The following is a 13,070-nucleotide window of genomic DNA, read 5'->3' as shown; positions in this document are numbered from 1 at the left end:
TTCCCTGCTGATCAATCAAATGAAACCACCTCAGGAGATAAAGTCATTGGTTAAATCTTAAACATACAATACCTTAAAATTTAATTAAGAGCATTTGCAAAAACTACTTGATCTACTGTATGACCCATGTCCACCGAACAATGTTAGTTATCTCTCACCAAAGTGAAACACAGACTTAAGAATCCCGGCGTTCTCTCCTGGCACTCACCCTCTCTCCTGTCATGGCGAACGGGGCGTTGAACCACTGCTCGAAGGTGCTGCAGCTCTTGAAGATGGTGGGCAGGAGGAAGTTGAGCAGGGCCCACAGCTCGGGCAGCTTGTTCTGCAGAGGTGTACCGGTGAGGAGGAGGCGGCGGGGAGCCACGTAGTGGGTGTTCAACACCTGGGTCAGCTTACAGTGGTGGTTCTTCATGCGGTGGCCCTCGTCCACAATCATGTACTTCCAACGAATCTGTACGCAGGAGAATTATTGGACCACTTGGATGTGCTTAGATCATGTGCAAAAGTCAAAAGTAGTACAACTATCTGCAGCACCGATTGTTTATACAACAATACACATTGTGCAGTCAATAATAAAGCTTGAATGACTTCCATAGCAAGATAATTTAATCCACCCTTTACGCATTGCTAATTACAAATTAAATATGACGCTGATAAGTGTCTGAATAAGGACAAAGCTGAGGCTCTAGTTTTTGCTTTTTGATTTAACTTTCACATACAAGGAACACAGCAAACACAGCACTCCACCATCAAAAGAGCATTACAAACATCAGACTTTTTCTTTTTCCTCTGGATACGCAGAAGCTTTTGCATTAATTTATCACTAGTAGGATCGACTACTGCAGTGCGCTGTTCTCTGGTCACCCCGAAAAAGTCGATAAATCAATTGCAGCTCACACAGCGTGCTGCTGCTGCCACACTTTAAAGTGGAATAAAGAAAAATGCTGACATGTTTTTGAAGTTTAGCACTGGTGTTAAGTTTGCCAGTTTGAGTCTCATGATACTACTACTTGTCTACAGAACTATTAATGAACTTGCCCCTGATTGTAATGTCATGTGCTGCTGCATGGCACTGTATATCCCTTGTAAGGCCCTCAGATCCACAGACTCCCTGCTCACCGTACCAAACACTCGTACAAACACCTATGATGAAGCGCCTCCTGCAGTTTTAGACCCAAAATGACCCAAATCAACTCACTGGATGTGAGGACTTTAAGCGCCTGCTATAGCTCTCCTTTTTAGATCTGCCTTTACCAAGAATCTGTTATTACTACCTCCTTGAATTCTGCAGTAAGTGAAGAGCATTAAACGTGACTTTCTGGTCATTTAACTACTGATAAGTAAAGTTGTAGTGTACAACTTTAGTATGTATCTGTAAAATGTGTGTGTGCAGAAAGCGTACAGAATGGCAGTAGAGTGCAAGTGAGAAAGTGAATTATACAGAGAGGACAAAGCTTTGGACTTTTTCACCTTGGCCAGTATTTGCTTGTCCTTGATGATGTATTCATAGGTGGTCAGCAGGACGTTGAACTTCCCGCTGCGGAGTTGAGGCACAAGTCCACGACGCAAAGCAGGGGTGCCCTTCCACAAAGAAATGACAACTTTCTGTCGTAAGTCCGCCAAAAACAATCAGAGTGTCGGAAGTAAGGAGGAATTACAAAATATAAGATTTTTCTTACCTTGTACGCAATTTTGACCACAGAGGGAGCCCACTTGTCAAATTCATAGACCCAGTTAGACAAAGTCCTGTAAAAAAAAAAGGCATCAATGAAAATCACCACAGGCGTGGGAGGTTACATGTAAGAAAATGGTCTTTTTATTATAGACGCACTCTCTGCTGATCTTAGCTAAGACATTAATAAGAGAAGAAAGAGCAACTTGAAAAAAATCAAGCATTAAGAGGCAGCAGGCTCATTGAAATGCCTATCATCAAGGTTCAGACTTAATTTGTTGAATCAAAAGAAAAAATAAAATCCCTTTCCAAATGGTGTCAGATGGATTGCAGCTCACAATGAGAGACTTTTCTTAGAGAGGGCTTTGTTCAAAGCTCGGCTCCCCCGGGCAGATCAATCTCTGCCCATTAACTTTAATTTCCCAACACACAAGTACGAGTGAAAGAGGGCGAGTTTAAGGCTTTCCTCCACATCAGTCCACTGTGCATCTTAAAAATTTAACGCAGCGGCCCTGAGCTCAAATTTAAGCCTCTGATGTGCTCAGTTTGACTACAAAACGCAGTGCAGCCCTCAGTAATGATGAAAAAATGGGTACGGCAAAAAACAAACCCATTGTTCATTTTAATCCTTTGCTCTCCTCTGCTCGTTAATTACGATAAAAAAAAAATATAACTAATTGGAAGTGAAATGGGAAATCTGCATCTACAAAAAGGTAAGTATGTGAGCAGTGAAGGTGCTTTCACCAGCTAGGTTTAAAGAACCCAGGAGCATTAACCCACTTATACAGTTTTTTGGGGAGCGTGGTTGAAACTAAGACACCAAACAACTGCACCCTGGTCCATCGTGGAGAGTCGGTCTCCTGCTGCATCCAAGTGAAGGCTGGACTTGTGTTTGAAGAATTTGAAGGGATTAACGGTGGGAAAACAGCAAGGGAAATCACACATCTTGCGAAGCTAAATGAATGATTGAAGAGATTCCCATATTTTCATCTCATGCCATGTGTCCTTATTTTTTTGCAACTTATTTCAGCTTGAAAGGTTTTGCTTAAGTTTTGTGGACAGAAGGCGCTACTTATTTTTCTGAAAATCATGTCTGAGAAATTCTAGGTCACATTATATTCAAGGACAAGAAAATTACGTATTCACAACATCAGATAGTATTTTTGAAAGAAGTGAGTAGTTGCATAGTGTTGCATTATGTGTTGTTTGTAGCCCTAATGTTGCGAGGCTAGCAAGTTTTTTCAAGTCTGTTTATAATATGTCTTTTAGAGTTAAAAGTCTAGACTAAAGGTGTTTAGGAAGTAGAGGTTTTTGATGGTTTATTTAACGTTTTGCTCCCAGAAAGAAACGAAACAGACCGGGGACCAAATCATCTGTCCATCAGCCATTAACTGACACCTCACTGTCACTGAATGTGATGATGAGGAGAATGTGACTGATATTTTGATGAAGTGTTTCTTATCTCCAAAAGCAGGTGTTGGGAATAAAAAGCAGGGAGGGTCAGCTTATAATCAGGGTAGTTTATTATTCAGGCCAATACGGTAATACCTGATAACTACCTGAGCTCAAGTGGCCATAACATCTCTGATGGGATGTACACACAGCACGCTCATACTATGATACTAAAATATAGCACTGCTGAGTTCATCACTCCCTGCAGGCAGGTGAGTGTACCTGACACTTGAATTTCCTTTGAGCAAACAGGTGCACCAGTGTCTAAATCTGGGATGGGACTCCTGACTAACCCTCTATTACAGCCCTATCTTGGGATTTAGACTAATAAGGCCGGTGTATTTCAATCAAAAATAATTTCCTAGAATAATTGTTAACACTGTGTACATTGGTCCCTCGCTAACAATATTTTAGGATGTCATAACTCTGCATGTAAAGAGTGGTGATGGACGTAGGCGGAGGAGTACTAACGAGAGAGGAACAATGATGAGAAAGGGGCCGTTGATCCTCTTGTGGTCCATCAGGTAAGTGATAAGGGCGATGGTTTGGATGGTTTTGCCGAGACCCATTTCATCGGCCAGGATGCCATTTAGATTGTTGTTGTACAGCGACACCATCCACTCCAGGCCCTGGATCTAGATAACACAGAGAAATAAAGGCGGGCCTAAAAATATGCTTGCAGAGAAAATATCAGTCACTCGTGTCTTCACAACATTTGTATGCAGGATTTCTTCTCCTCCAGCACATAAAAGACAAGAAACAGATCATGGCAGAGGGCGCTTTGGGCAGTGTTTAAAGGAAATTACCACGGAAAATTACATGTTGCATGTTTAATCGCAGGTCAATGAGACTAAACATTTTAAGTGGAAAATGTTTACCTTGTTTTAAAAGAGCAGGCTGAATACTAAATGTGGGGAAAAATGGCTAATATGCTTAATATGTAACCAAAACAGACATGTTGTCACGTCCCGCTCGGTTAAATCTCTCCTGTCACTTTTAGCTGTGACAGTCTAAAAGGCCAGAAAATAGGCCATCAACAAATTATTATTTTTATTACCAATTAATCTGCAGATTATTTTCTCAATTATTGTTAGGAAATAATGAGAAATGCCTGTTGCAAGTTCCTAAAACCAAAGGTGACATCTTCAAATAGCTTGTTTTGTCTGACCAAAGATATTTCAGTTTACTATTAGACGGAAAATCAGCAAATCCTCACAACTGGAATACTGACAAATTAATTTGCTGATGATCGACTAATTGATTAATGGAGTAACTGTTTCAGCTCTAATAGAAAATCATTAAAAAGTGGACTTTTAAATATTCTTCTACATGTAATAGTACAAACCTTTAAATGCGTCTGAAGAAGTAAATTTCATGCTTTTCATGGTGAGTTTTGCAAAAAGCACTTTGATCTCATTGCCACTTTGGCATTTTATATCCCATGTGATTCAAGCGTGGCAGCAAAATATCAACTGTATATCGCCTGTGGCCCGGGGAAAACAATCAAGAAAACAACAAGCAAAAGACAGTATGGAGAAACAAGAAAGGGCACGAGGGCACTGGCAGCAGAAAAAGGGCCACCAACCAATTACCAAACTGCATTTTAGTTAACAAAATGCTCGACAGCAGAGCTGATTCCACAGGAAAAAGGGCCAAATTAATAAGAAACAATAAACTGAAAAATATATTAACATGTAGCTTCTTTTTGCCAATTCAGGCTTGTTACACAGATCAGTGTTGGCACAGCAGACAACCGATCCAATTATTTTCAGCTGAAATCTCTTCAATTTCTCAGAGAAGCTGCCACCATATCTCATTTAAAGCCTGGCACGCCATAAATCAGAGAAGTGCTAGGACTGCAGCCTGATTGGAAGAAAGAAAAATGTTAGCTGTATCCAATCGCAGGTTCCCTATCTCTCGTAATATACTATCTTTCGCTGCCATCCCCGCTTACTGCAGTAGAGACGAGATTATTGCGTCACACTGGAAAACAATGTGGTGGCATCTTTACGAGCTGTCAGCTGTCTTGACTAAGATGATAAGATGATTGAGCATTCAGTTGCCTAGCAGCAGACATGTTTGGTCACAGCTCTTCCCCACTGCACAGGAATATTTAGGAACACTGACAAGGACAGAGGTGAATATAATCTGCTGCCCCTTGCAGCCAAAGTAATAATTCTCACTTAATTACGATACATCCTGAATACATACTGTAGATGGCCGAGGAACATCCTCGTCAAACCGTGTCATAAAAAAGAATTCACTGCAAAAGTGAACAACAGAACATATCGTACAAGTTCAAAAACAGTGACAAGAGAAATTCAAAAGCCAGACTTCTTGTCCAGTGGTGGCGGCGCTGGTCTACTCGGCAGCCAGGACCAAGACAAGCCGTCCAACAACGGTAAGGAGGTCCTGCAAGCTCAAGCCAAAAGTCCCTAGTACTCATAAATGTCCTGCTGCTGCGGTCGAACAAAATTTAACTGCAAGAACAACATCTAAGACTTCCATAATGGAGCACGACCAAAACCCTTGAACACAGTTGATTTCAGTATTTCTATTACAGTCAGCTCTTGTTTGTGTTTCTTTAATCACTGTCACATCAAATGCAGCTGCCATTTTAAAATTGGTGATTCATTCAAGGACAATTCATCTTCCAAGATTCGAGAGAATGCTCCAAAAAAAATGTTGATAAACATTCAATCTGAAACTCATTTAAAACACGACGTGGATAATAAATAGTCATAACATAACAACAACCACCGTTCCAAAGAGAGCAATAAAAATAACAAAAAGCTGTTACAAAAGTCTTCAATGTAAGAGGGAATGCAAGTTTATGCGTGTGTGCGTGTGTGTACCTGGTAATGTTTGAGTGTGCCGTTGATAAGCAGCGACGACTGCTTCTCCACCCTCTCAATGACAGCGTGGGCCACGCCATAATAAGACTGGGAGCTGGTTTGACCAGTAGGAACACTGTACTCGTCGTCCACGTCCTGCTTGGCCGACCTGAAAAAAAAAAAGAGAGAAACCCCTTTAACCTCGACTGAACTGCGCCCTTTAGAATTGATTTTAATGATCAGTTTCAAGGTTTAGCCGGATCTGGCGCCGGGAGCTCAGCCAGAGCTCCTCACTGAAAGTCTAGATTCAGTATGAGGTCTAACAGAGCTTTGTTTGTCTTTAATCGAAGTGTCTACAATTTTCCCACTGGGAAAAGCAGAAGGAGTTTCAATCTCTTCAAGATGAAAAACATGTTTTAAACTTTTACTCCTGGACCTTAAATACATGATTTTATTTTTTATCTGTGTTTCTAACTGATGCAATTCCTGTGCGAAATTTAAAAAGAAAAAAAGGGCTCTGCAAAGTAAATCTGAGACAGTGGGATAGTGGGAAGTAATACAATACTCGATGATGTGCTTGGCAGCCGTCACAAACACTTCGACTCCGTTGGGATCGATTATCTTCTCCTCCGTTTCTGCCTTGGCCGCCTCATCTTCATCCTTAAAAAGGCAAAGTTGATAACACATGACTGAGAGCATATTGACTATAATAACAACAGACAGATCACAGAAGTAGCTCTGACAGAGATGTGTGCATACAGCTACAGCCCCCTGGTGGATTTTGAAGTGTGTATTCGGTGTCTGTGTGTATATATGTTGAGTTGGTCTGAGATGGGCACTAAATCCCATTTAATAACGTTTGTATAATTTGAAGACTTGCAGGGGAAGGAGGCTGATCTAAAATCCTCCACTGTGGGAGTTTATTAAGGGGAAAGTCACTGACCTCCTCCTCAAACTCTGAGCCGCTCTCCTCGCTGTCTGACCGCGGGGCCACTTCATACCTGGTTTTTAAAGGAGGAACCGCCAGGAAGAGGAAAACAGGGGAAATAGAAAGTACAGTTACTATATTTCTTTTCTGTCACAGATCAAAATAATGCTCAGCAGAACCAGCAGGCTTCAAATACGCACAGGGAACCATGACACACTATACATCCTTCAAAAGCAAAAAGCCTCACGATTTTTCCTTATAAATCTTTTTTTAAGATCACAGTATTCCTGCAAAAACATTCAAAGAAAAGAGTGCATACAACACAGAGCACTAAAATAATAAAATAGATTAAATAATAAAAATGTTTGTTGCTCTGTCACTTTGGTTCAGCATCACTTAAACAATGTCTACACAGGCTGCACAGTGAAAGCAGTATGTTAGCAGAGCAGCAGCAGCTTCAGACCTCCATCTGTGTCTACACAGGATGTGTTCAGGCACAGGTTTTGGCAGCGCTCAGAGCCCAACACACAATCACTGTAGTTACACGAGTAAGACAGAAGAAAATAAACTGTCTATTCCGTCAGACACCGCGAGACAGTCGACTGAAAGAGTGACCCTTCAGAAGAGATCCTGCCTTGAACAGTTCAAGAACAGTGGCCGGATTATTTTTAAAAGTCCACGTACGCAGCTGAAATGTCTTGTTTATTTTAGACAAACTAAAATTACATATCTGAACACAAAACTGCAAAACACACACAAAACATGGATTATGTCCTTGCTCGTCATTTTGCTCTGCAGCGTCAATAAAGTTCTGGGAAATAGAAAAAATATAACTCTCTCCTAGAGATGGTGACAGCTGCATGAGTCCTAAAACCCGTAAATCAATTTTTACACCTCTGGTTCCTTCGTCTCGAAGTCAACGGGTTTTTCGAAGGGGTTTTTGATAAAAATACATCAGTCAATACCTCACTTGTGAATTTAGCTTTTTACTTCTGGCAATTCCATTTACGCTTCAACAATCTTCAGTAGTTAAGATTATCTTGCTGAAAAAAAAGTTAAAGTATCATCAACTTTTGTTTGCCACAGAGCTTATTTTCTGCAATAACCCAAAATCCCTTTGGCTTTTTGTCGAGGGAACCAGGGCGATTTCCGGGTTTGCCTACAAAAGTACGTCATCCCTACAGCACTCACTCTCACACATAGAATTGAAATCCTGTTCAACCAATTATCCAGTGACAACCTGTTCTAGGCTGACTATACATGCGTTTTCTTGTGTCTTTGTCCATTTTGACTCTGATTGGGACACAGAGGTGTCATAACGTATTGAAGGCGGCTAATCAATCAGTGTGCTCCAGTCCCTTTGATTCACTTGGAAGTGACTATTTTGTTTTGGATATGTCAGTTCTGGCTCATGCACAAAAGGGGCTCATTGTGCTTGATTCAACACTTTAAGAACAGGACTTTTCTAGGAAAGAAATCCTTTGGCAAGCAGGAGCATTTTGTTCCTGGCCTTAGTAAAAGCGGTTTGTCAGTCATTAAAACAACTGGGTGGTTAGCATAAATACTGATAGCCGCCATGGCAGAACAGAACCAATAGTGCCACCTGCGGAAACTCAGAGAATTAACTTTCAGAAGGATGTCAGAGGCTGACAACAGTTCTATGCAGTAATGTGCCTCCTTACCCAGGGTTCATCTCGAGCCAGGCCTCCAGCTGGCTGGATTTGGGGGCATCCGTTCCCTGCAAAACTTTCCCAGTCTCGGTCTGAATCACTTTGACTGGCAGCTCACTCATTTGGCTGCTCTCGTCCATGGGCTGCAGCACACACAAGCCACGAGGAGAAACATGTGGAGAGATACAAGTGCACTCATGTTGGTCCAATTTAGACAAATGTTGATGTTTTTAGCGTTTTGAACAGAACAAAATCCTTCAATTTTCACTATATTGTCTGACAAAATGTACAGAAATAAAGGTCAACGACAGCAGCTGCCCCCCCCCCCCCCCCCCTCGACCCCCATCCGCTGCCACCAACAATCTCTGGTAATGACAGTGTGACAATGTGAGGATATAGACAATTCCCCAAACCTGGTAGACATTAAGCTGGCTGTGGAGAGAATGACCTCTCCTGAAAATGGATTCATTATGACAATAAAACTAAAATTATCCAAACAATGGCCTGTATTTCTGTCTGTATTCCAATTCAGATTAACATGACTTTAAGCTCCGTCCTTGATTCACTGATACATCATTTTAAATGGTACTAGAAAATAAAGGAGGGGTAATAAATCCCTGTCCCAAACCCATCATTACCCCTCCTCATTAGACTCCAACATTTGGGACTTCAGCAGCCCCCTTTAAAAGATAAACAACTGCTGGGACATTAATGAGTGCTTGTTACAAAACTGGCGTATTTAAGCGTATTATATAAAAAGCGTATTTCTGAGACAGAGGAGGGAGAACGCAATCAAAGCAGAGAGAAGCTGTGAGGGAGAACAAGCACTGCAGATATCTATTTGTTTTTTGGTGCATTATTTACAGGAGGCCTCAACTTGCTTGGGTTGTACTATCACCCAGGGTGCAGTCTGCCTCTGAAAGGATAATTGCTGTTTGATCTGATGTCACATTATTTTTTTTTATTTCTACCAGAGCACATTATGAAGACTGAGGTAAAGCGCAGGTTTGGTTTCACAGCAGCTCTGATACAGCAGAAGCAATGAATATCACCATAACAAGACTCACTTAATACTAATTAATGTCCTCAAAAGGTGCAAAATTGCAGCCTGAGATCCGTCTGTAAATCAGGAAGCAATGTGAAATTTAAAATACCTTTTGAACCTGCAATAAGTGATTCTTTTGGCCACTTGGGGGCAGCAGAAACACAGCTTTGACATATAATCACTTTTTAAGTTGATGTGGAGAACTTGGTAGCAAACAGTTGCTTATTTACACATCCAGCAGTTACGGAGCAACATGATCAATCATTTGGAGTCGTGTTTGTTAACCACCTGATGAATGTAAGTCCAATATTCACTCTCTTTTAGCTCTGCTTTTGGTCTCTACCAACTCCTGAGGGAAGTGTCTGGCTCTTTAGCGGCTAAATGCTCCTCTGTGTTCACCAGCTAGTCTCCAACTGTGTCTGCCTGCTGTTTGGTGCTGATGACACTATGAGAGTACAGTAAACAGTTGTGGGCCGAACAGCTAAACAATGAGCTGAAACTCATTATAAAGCTCTGTAAAGCCGAGGGGAGCTGCAGATTCAGGTGATAATTCTCGGTGGGTTCATCGCTATGAGCGACCCCTCTCATACATTTTATTTTATACATTGTTAAAATGTTGATTATAGCCACTTTAAACAGACAGCTACACATCAGGTATACAATGTTAAATGACCAAAATGGGAAAAACCACGACAAAAAGGAAAATAATAAAAACATAAAGCACTGCAGCTCACCTCTCCATCAGGTCCAATGGCGCTGGTGCCTTCACCATCTCCATCCACCTTCTAGACACCAAACACATAATGCCACTCAGCATTGTTATTCTAACAGCAGGGTGTGTTTAAAGCATAGGTAACATACGTAATCTCTCAGTAATGGTGGCTCTATGTTGGTTTTGTTACCATTAATGTCGCCCTTTAAGCACAGAGGTCACAAAGCAAGACCTGTCCAACAGGATTATCAAGGGTCATTTAGGGTACTTTGTCTTTTCCTCCCATGTTGCTACTGAAATTATTCTTTTAGGTGCTGTTCCCAGAATCACCATCACACATGCTCAACCGAGGTTACACAGCATGTGGTTATAGAAAGAGCCTTTTCAAATGGCTAACATCAGCGTCGGGGATCTCAGGCCGGGCGTCGTGAGCAGCTGAGAGTCTGCAGGTGTTCGTTCCAGTCAAAGACGACACCAGATGAGTTCATTGATTAGTTCTGCCTCTTTGACAGAAGGTGTGGAATTATGTGGGGTGGCGTGTGCTCTCAGCCCACCGTGTCACTGAGTCTGAGACCCCTTTAACGCTTTAACTCATGAGGAGGCCATGAGATCCCTGACAATAACCACATTGTCATTCCGGAAGATGCTTGAAATGAACAAAATAATGAACCATGAGATTAAGGTGATTATAATGTATAATTCATGTCAACGGTGGTTGGTGCTCCTAGGGAGGGTTGGATTGACTTTATGTAACGATATACACACAGCAACACTGAAACACCACGAGCATCAACCACATTATAATGTGTTTGCCTGTATTTTGACCAAAACTCTTTGGTCAAGCTCCAATAAAAAAAGAAACGTTTTATTTGTGAGCCATTTCCAGATATTTACGTCGTCTGTAGGAACGAACAGGTCTGAAGTTGAGTGCTAAGTTAAAGAGGCCAGAAATAACGGAGAGGTGGGCCAACATATTGTTGGTTTTGCTCTTTTCATGTTTTTTTTTTTTTTTTTGACAAATACAGAAAAACAGCAATATAAAAACCTTGGAGCAAAACCTTGCTTTGCAGAATACAAATCATGAGAATAAAGAAACATCCTGTAGAATAATCACCACTTGACCATTTCTCCACCTACCTTCTTTTTCTTCTTCTTCCTCTTCTTCTCCTTGGCAGCTTGGGCAGCTTTGTGTTCGTACACCAGAGTGGTGAGGTTGGCCACGTATTCGTCCGTCTGCTGCAGCAAGTAGGCCAGACGCTTGTCTTTCTTTTGGTCAATTAGTTTTCGGTAGCCTTCCTCATCTTCTGCCTGAATGGGGGATGGTGACAGGAGGTTAATGCTTCTTGAGGATAACGATCACCAAAATATTAGCTTCATAAAGCTAGCTTCAAAGCTAGTTGGTCTGCGCTCTCTATGTTTAGTGTGTGCTAATTAAATGAATCAGTTATCCTGCACTCTGTTTCCTGTTTTGGTTCTCAGACCTTTATCAGGTCAAATTCATATGAACGTGCATATTAATTCTAAATTTCAGATTTAAAAATATGTGCTTGGTATCAGACAATGCTCTGAGTCGGTACTAGGAGAAAAAAGGTGGGACATCCCTATTTAGGTGCATCCAGTACATCTTTCAGTATGACAGATTTAATTTTACATCAAGAAATAGCATTAACTAAGCAGTATGTGACATTGGCATTGCTTTGGAACAAGTTTGTCAAAGTTTCAGTTTGTCAAAGTTTGCTGTGTGTGTGTCTTTCACCTGTATGTACATTCCCATCAGTACCCGTGTTTCCATTAAACTGTCAAGCAACTTTTAAGAAAACCTTTAGAGCGAATAAACTAGGCTTGTTGCAAAGTGTAGTTTCGTCAGAAGTTGGCGATATAGGCTACGCTTTACGCGTGGCTATAATCTGCAAGTAAACAGAGTAGAAGAAGTAGAAGTTGCGGACTGGAAACAAAAGTCGCCTATGGAGAGAGGTCCTCAGGACATTATTTCTATTGGGAAAGTTTTTTTTGTTCTTTCAGCTAGCATTGGCCATGTTTCATGCTGCCTGAGACGAAGACAAATGAATGTGTGAACAGCTCGGGTGTGAAGTATGTGCTTCTGAAAGGTGTGATTTAATATATATTTTGATTTTCAAGTGCTTACCATAAGTCTCCTCATCCTCTCCTTCTCAATTCTCTCAGTCTCCTTCTTCTGTTCCCGCTCGGTGTTGGTGTGCCAGGTGGCGACAGATCGGGTGAGTTTCTGGATTTTACCGGAGACTGAGCGGTGATACTCTTTGAAGTCCTTAGCATGCTGAAGGATGCTGTTGAGATATTCCTGAAAAAAAACGAGGCATAAAACTTGTATAAAAAAGTATAAATACTATTTTGACAACTTGGCACACTAGAAAACATCATTAAGCACCATGTTGCCAGACTCCTCTTTCTTTGTCAGTTTTGTAGCATTTGCATTTCAATATGCAGGGAGTGTTTGATGCTGCCGCCTTGCAAGCCTTCAGCTTTCTGACAATGTGAAATTGTGTTTTGACTGTGAATGTCCACTGTCATGAAATGGACTACTGATGTCTGTTTCAATATTTTCTCTTCTTCATCTTGACTTTTTCAGTTGCAGCCTGCAGAAAACATTTGGTGAAAGTACTGAAGTTTTCTTTAAACTTAAGCTCAAAGTAATTGCGATTCACAATTGTATTTTGGATCAAAATCATGTCGTTATCAACACAGCAGGGCATTCACGGCACATTCTGCGTACTGGTT

At 41.2% G+C, this 13,070-nt stretch overlaps 1 protein-coding gene across 1 annotated transcript in view; it reads right to left on the bottom strand.

Annotated features, from left to right (window-relative positions):
• smarca2 (SWI/SNF related BAF chromatin remodeling complex subunit ATPase 2) overlaps positions 1 to 13,070 on the bottom strand; it is a 46,060-nt gene that overhangs the window by 21,753 nt on the left and 11,237 nt on the right. Inside the window, exons 9-19 of the mRNA XM_070905044.1 lie at positions 12,460 to 12,633; positions 11,451 to 11,621; positions 10,336 to 10,386; positions 8,569 to 8,699; positions 6,902 to 6,959; positions 6,524 to 6,618; positions 5,980 to 6,127; positions 3,596 to 3,759; positions 1,680 to 1,746; positions 1,471 to 1,581; positions 209 to 451 (exon numbers count right to left, since the gene is read on the bottom strand). Of these exons, the coding sequence (XP_070761145.1) occupies positions 209 to 451; positions 1,471 to 1,581; positions 1,680 to 1,746; positions 3,596 to 3,759; positions 5,980 to 6,127; positions 6,524 to 6,618; positions 6,902 to 6,959; positions 8,569 to 8,699; positions 10,336 to 10,386; positions 11,451 to 11,621; positions 12,460 to 12,633 (1,413 nt within the window). The remainder of the gene's footprint in view (positions 1 to 208; positions 452 to 1,470; positions 1,582 to 1,679; positions 1,747 to 3,595; positions 3,760 to 5,979; positions 6,128 to 6,523; positions 6,619 to 6,901; positions 6,960 to 8,568; positions 8,700 to 10,335; positions 10,387 to 11,450; positions 11,622 to 12,459; positions 12,634 to 13,070) is intronic.

This window comes from Enoplosus armatus, chromosome 4 (assembly GCF_043641665.1).
Source record: "Enoplosus armatus isolate fEnoArm2 chromosome 4, fEnoArm2.hap1, whole genome shotgun sequence".
Lineage (NCBI taxonomy): Eukaryota > Metazoa > Chordata > Actinopteri > Centrarchiformes > Enoplosidae > Enoplosus > Enoplosus armatus.
This window is presented reverse-complemented; position numbering and strand designations above follow the sequence as displayed.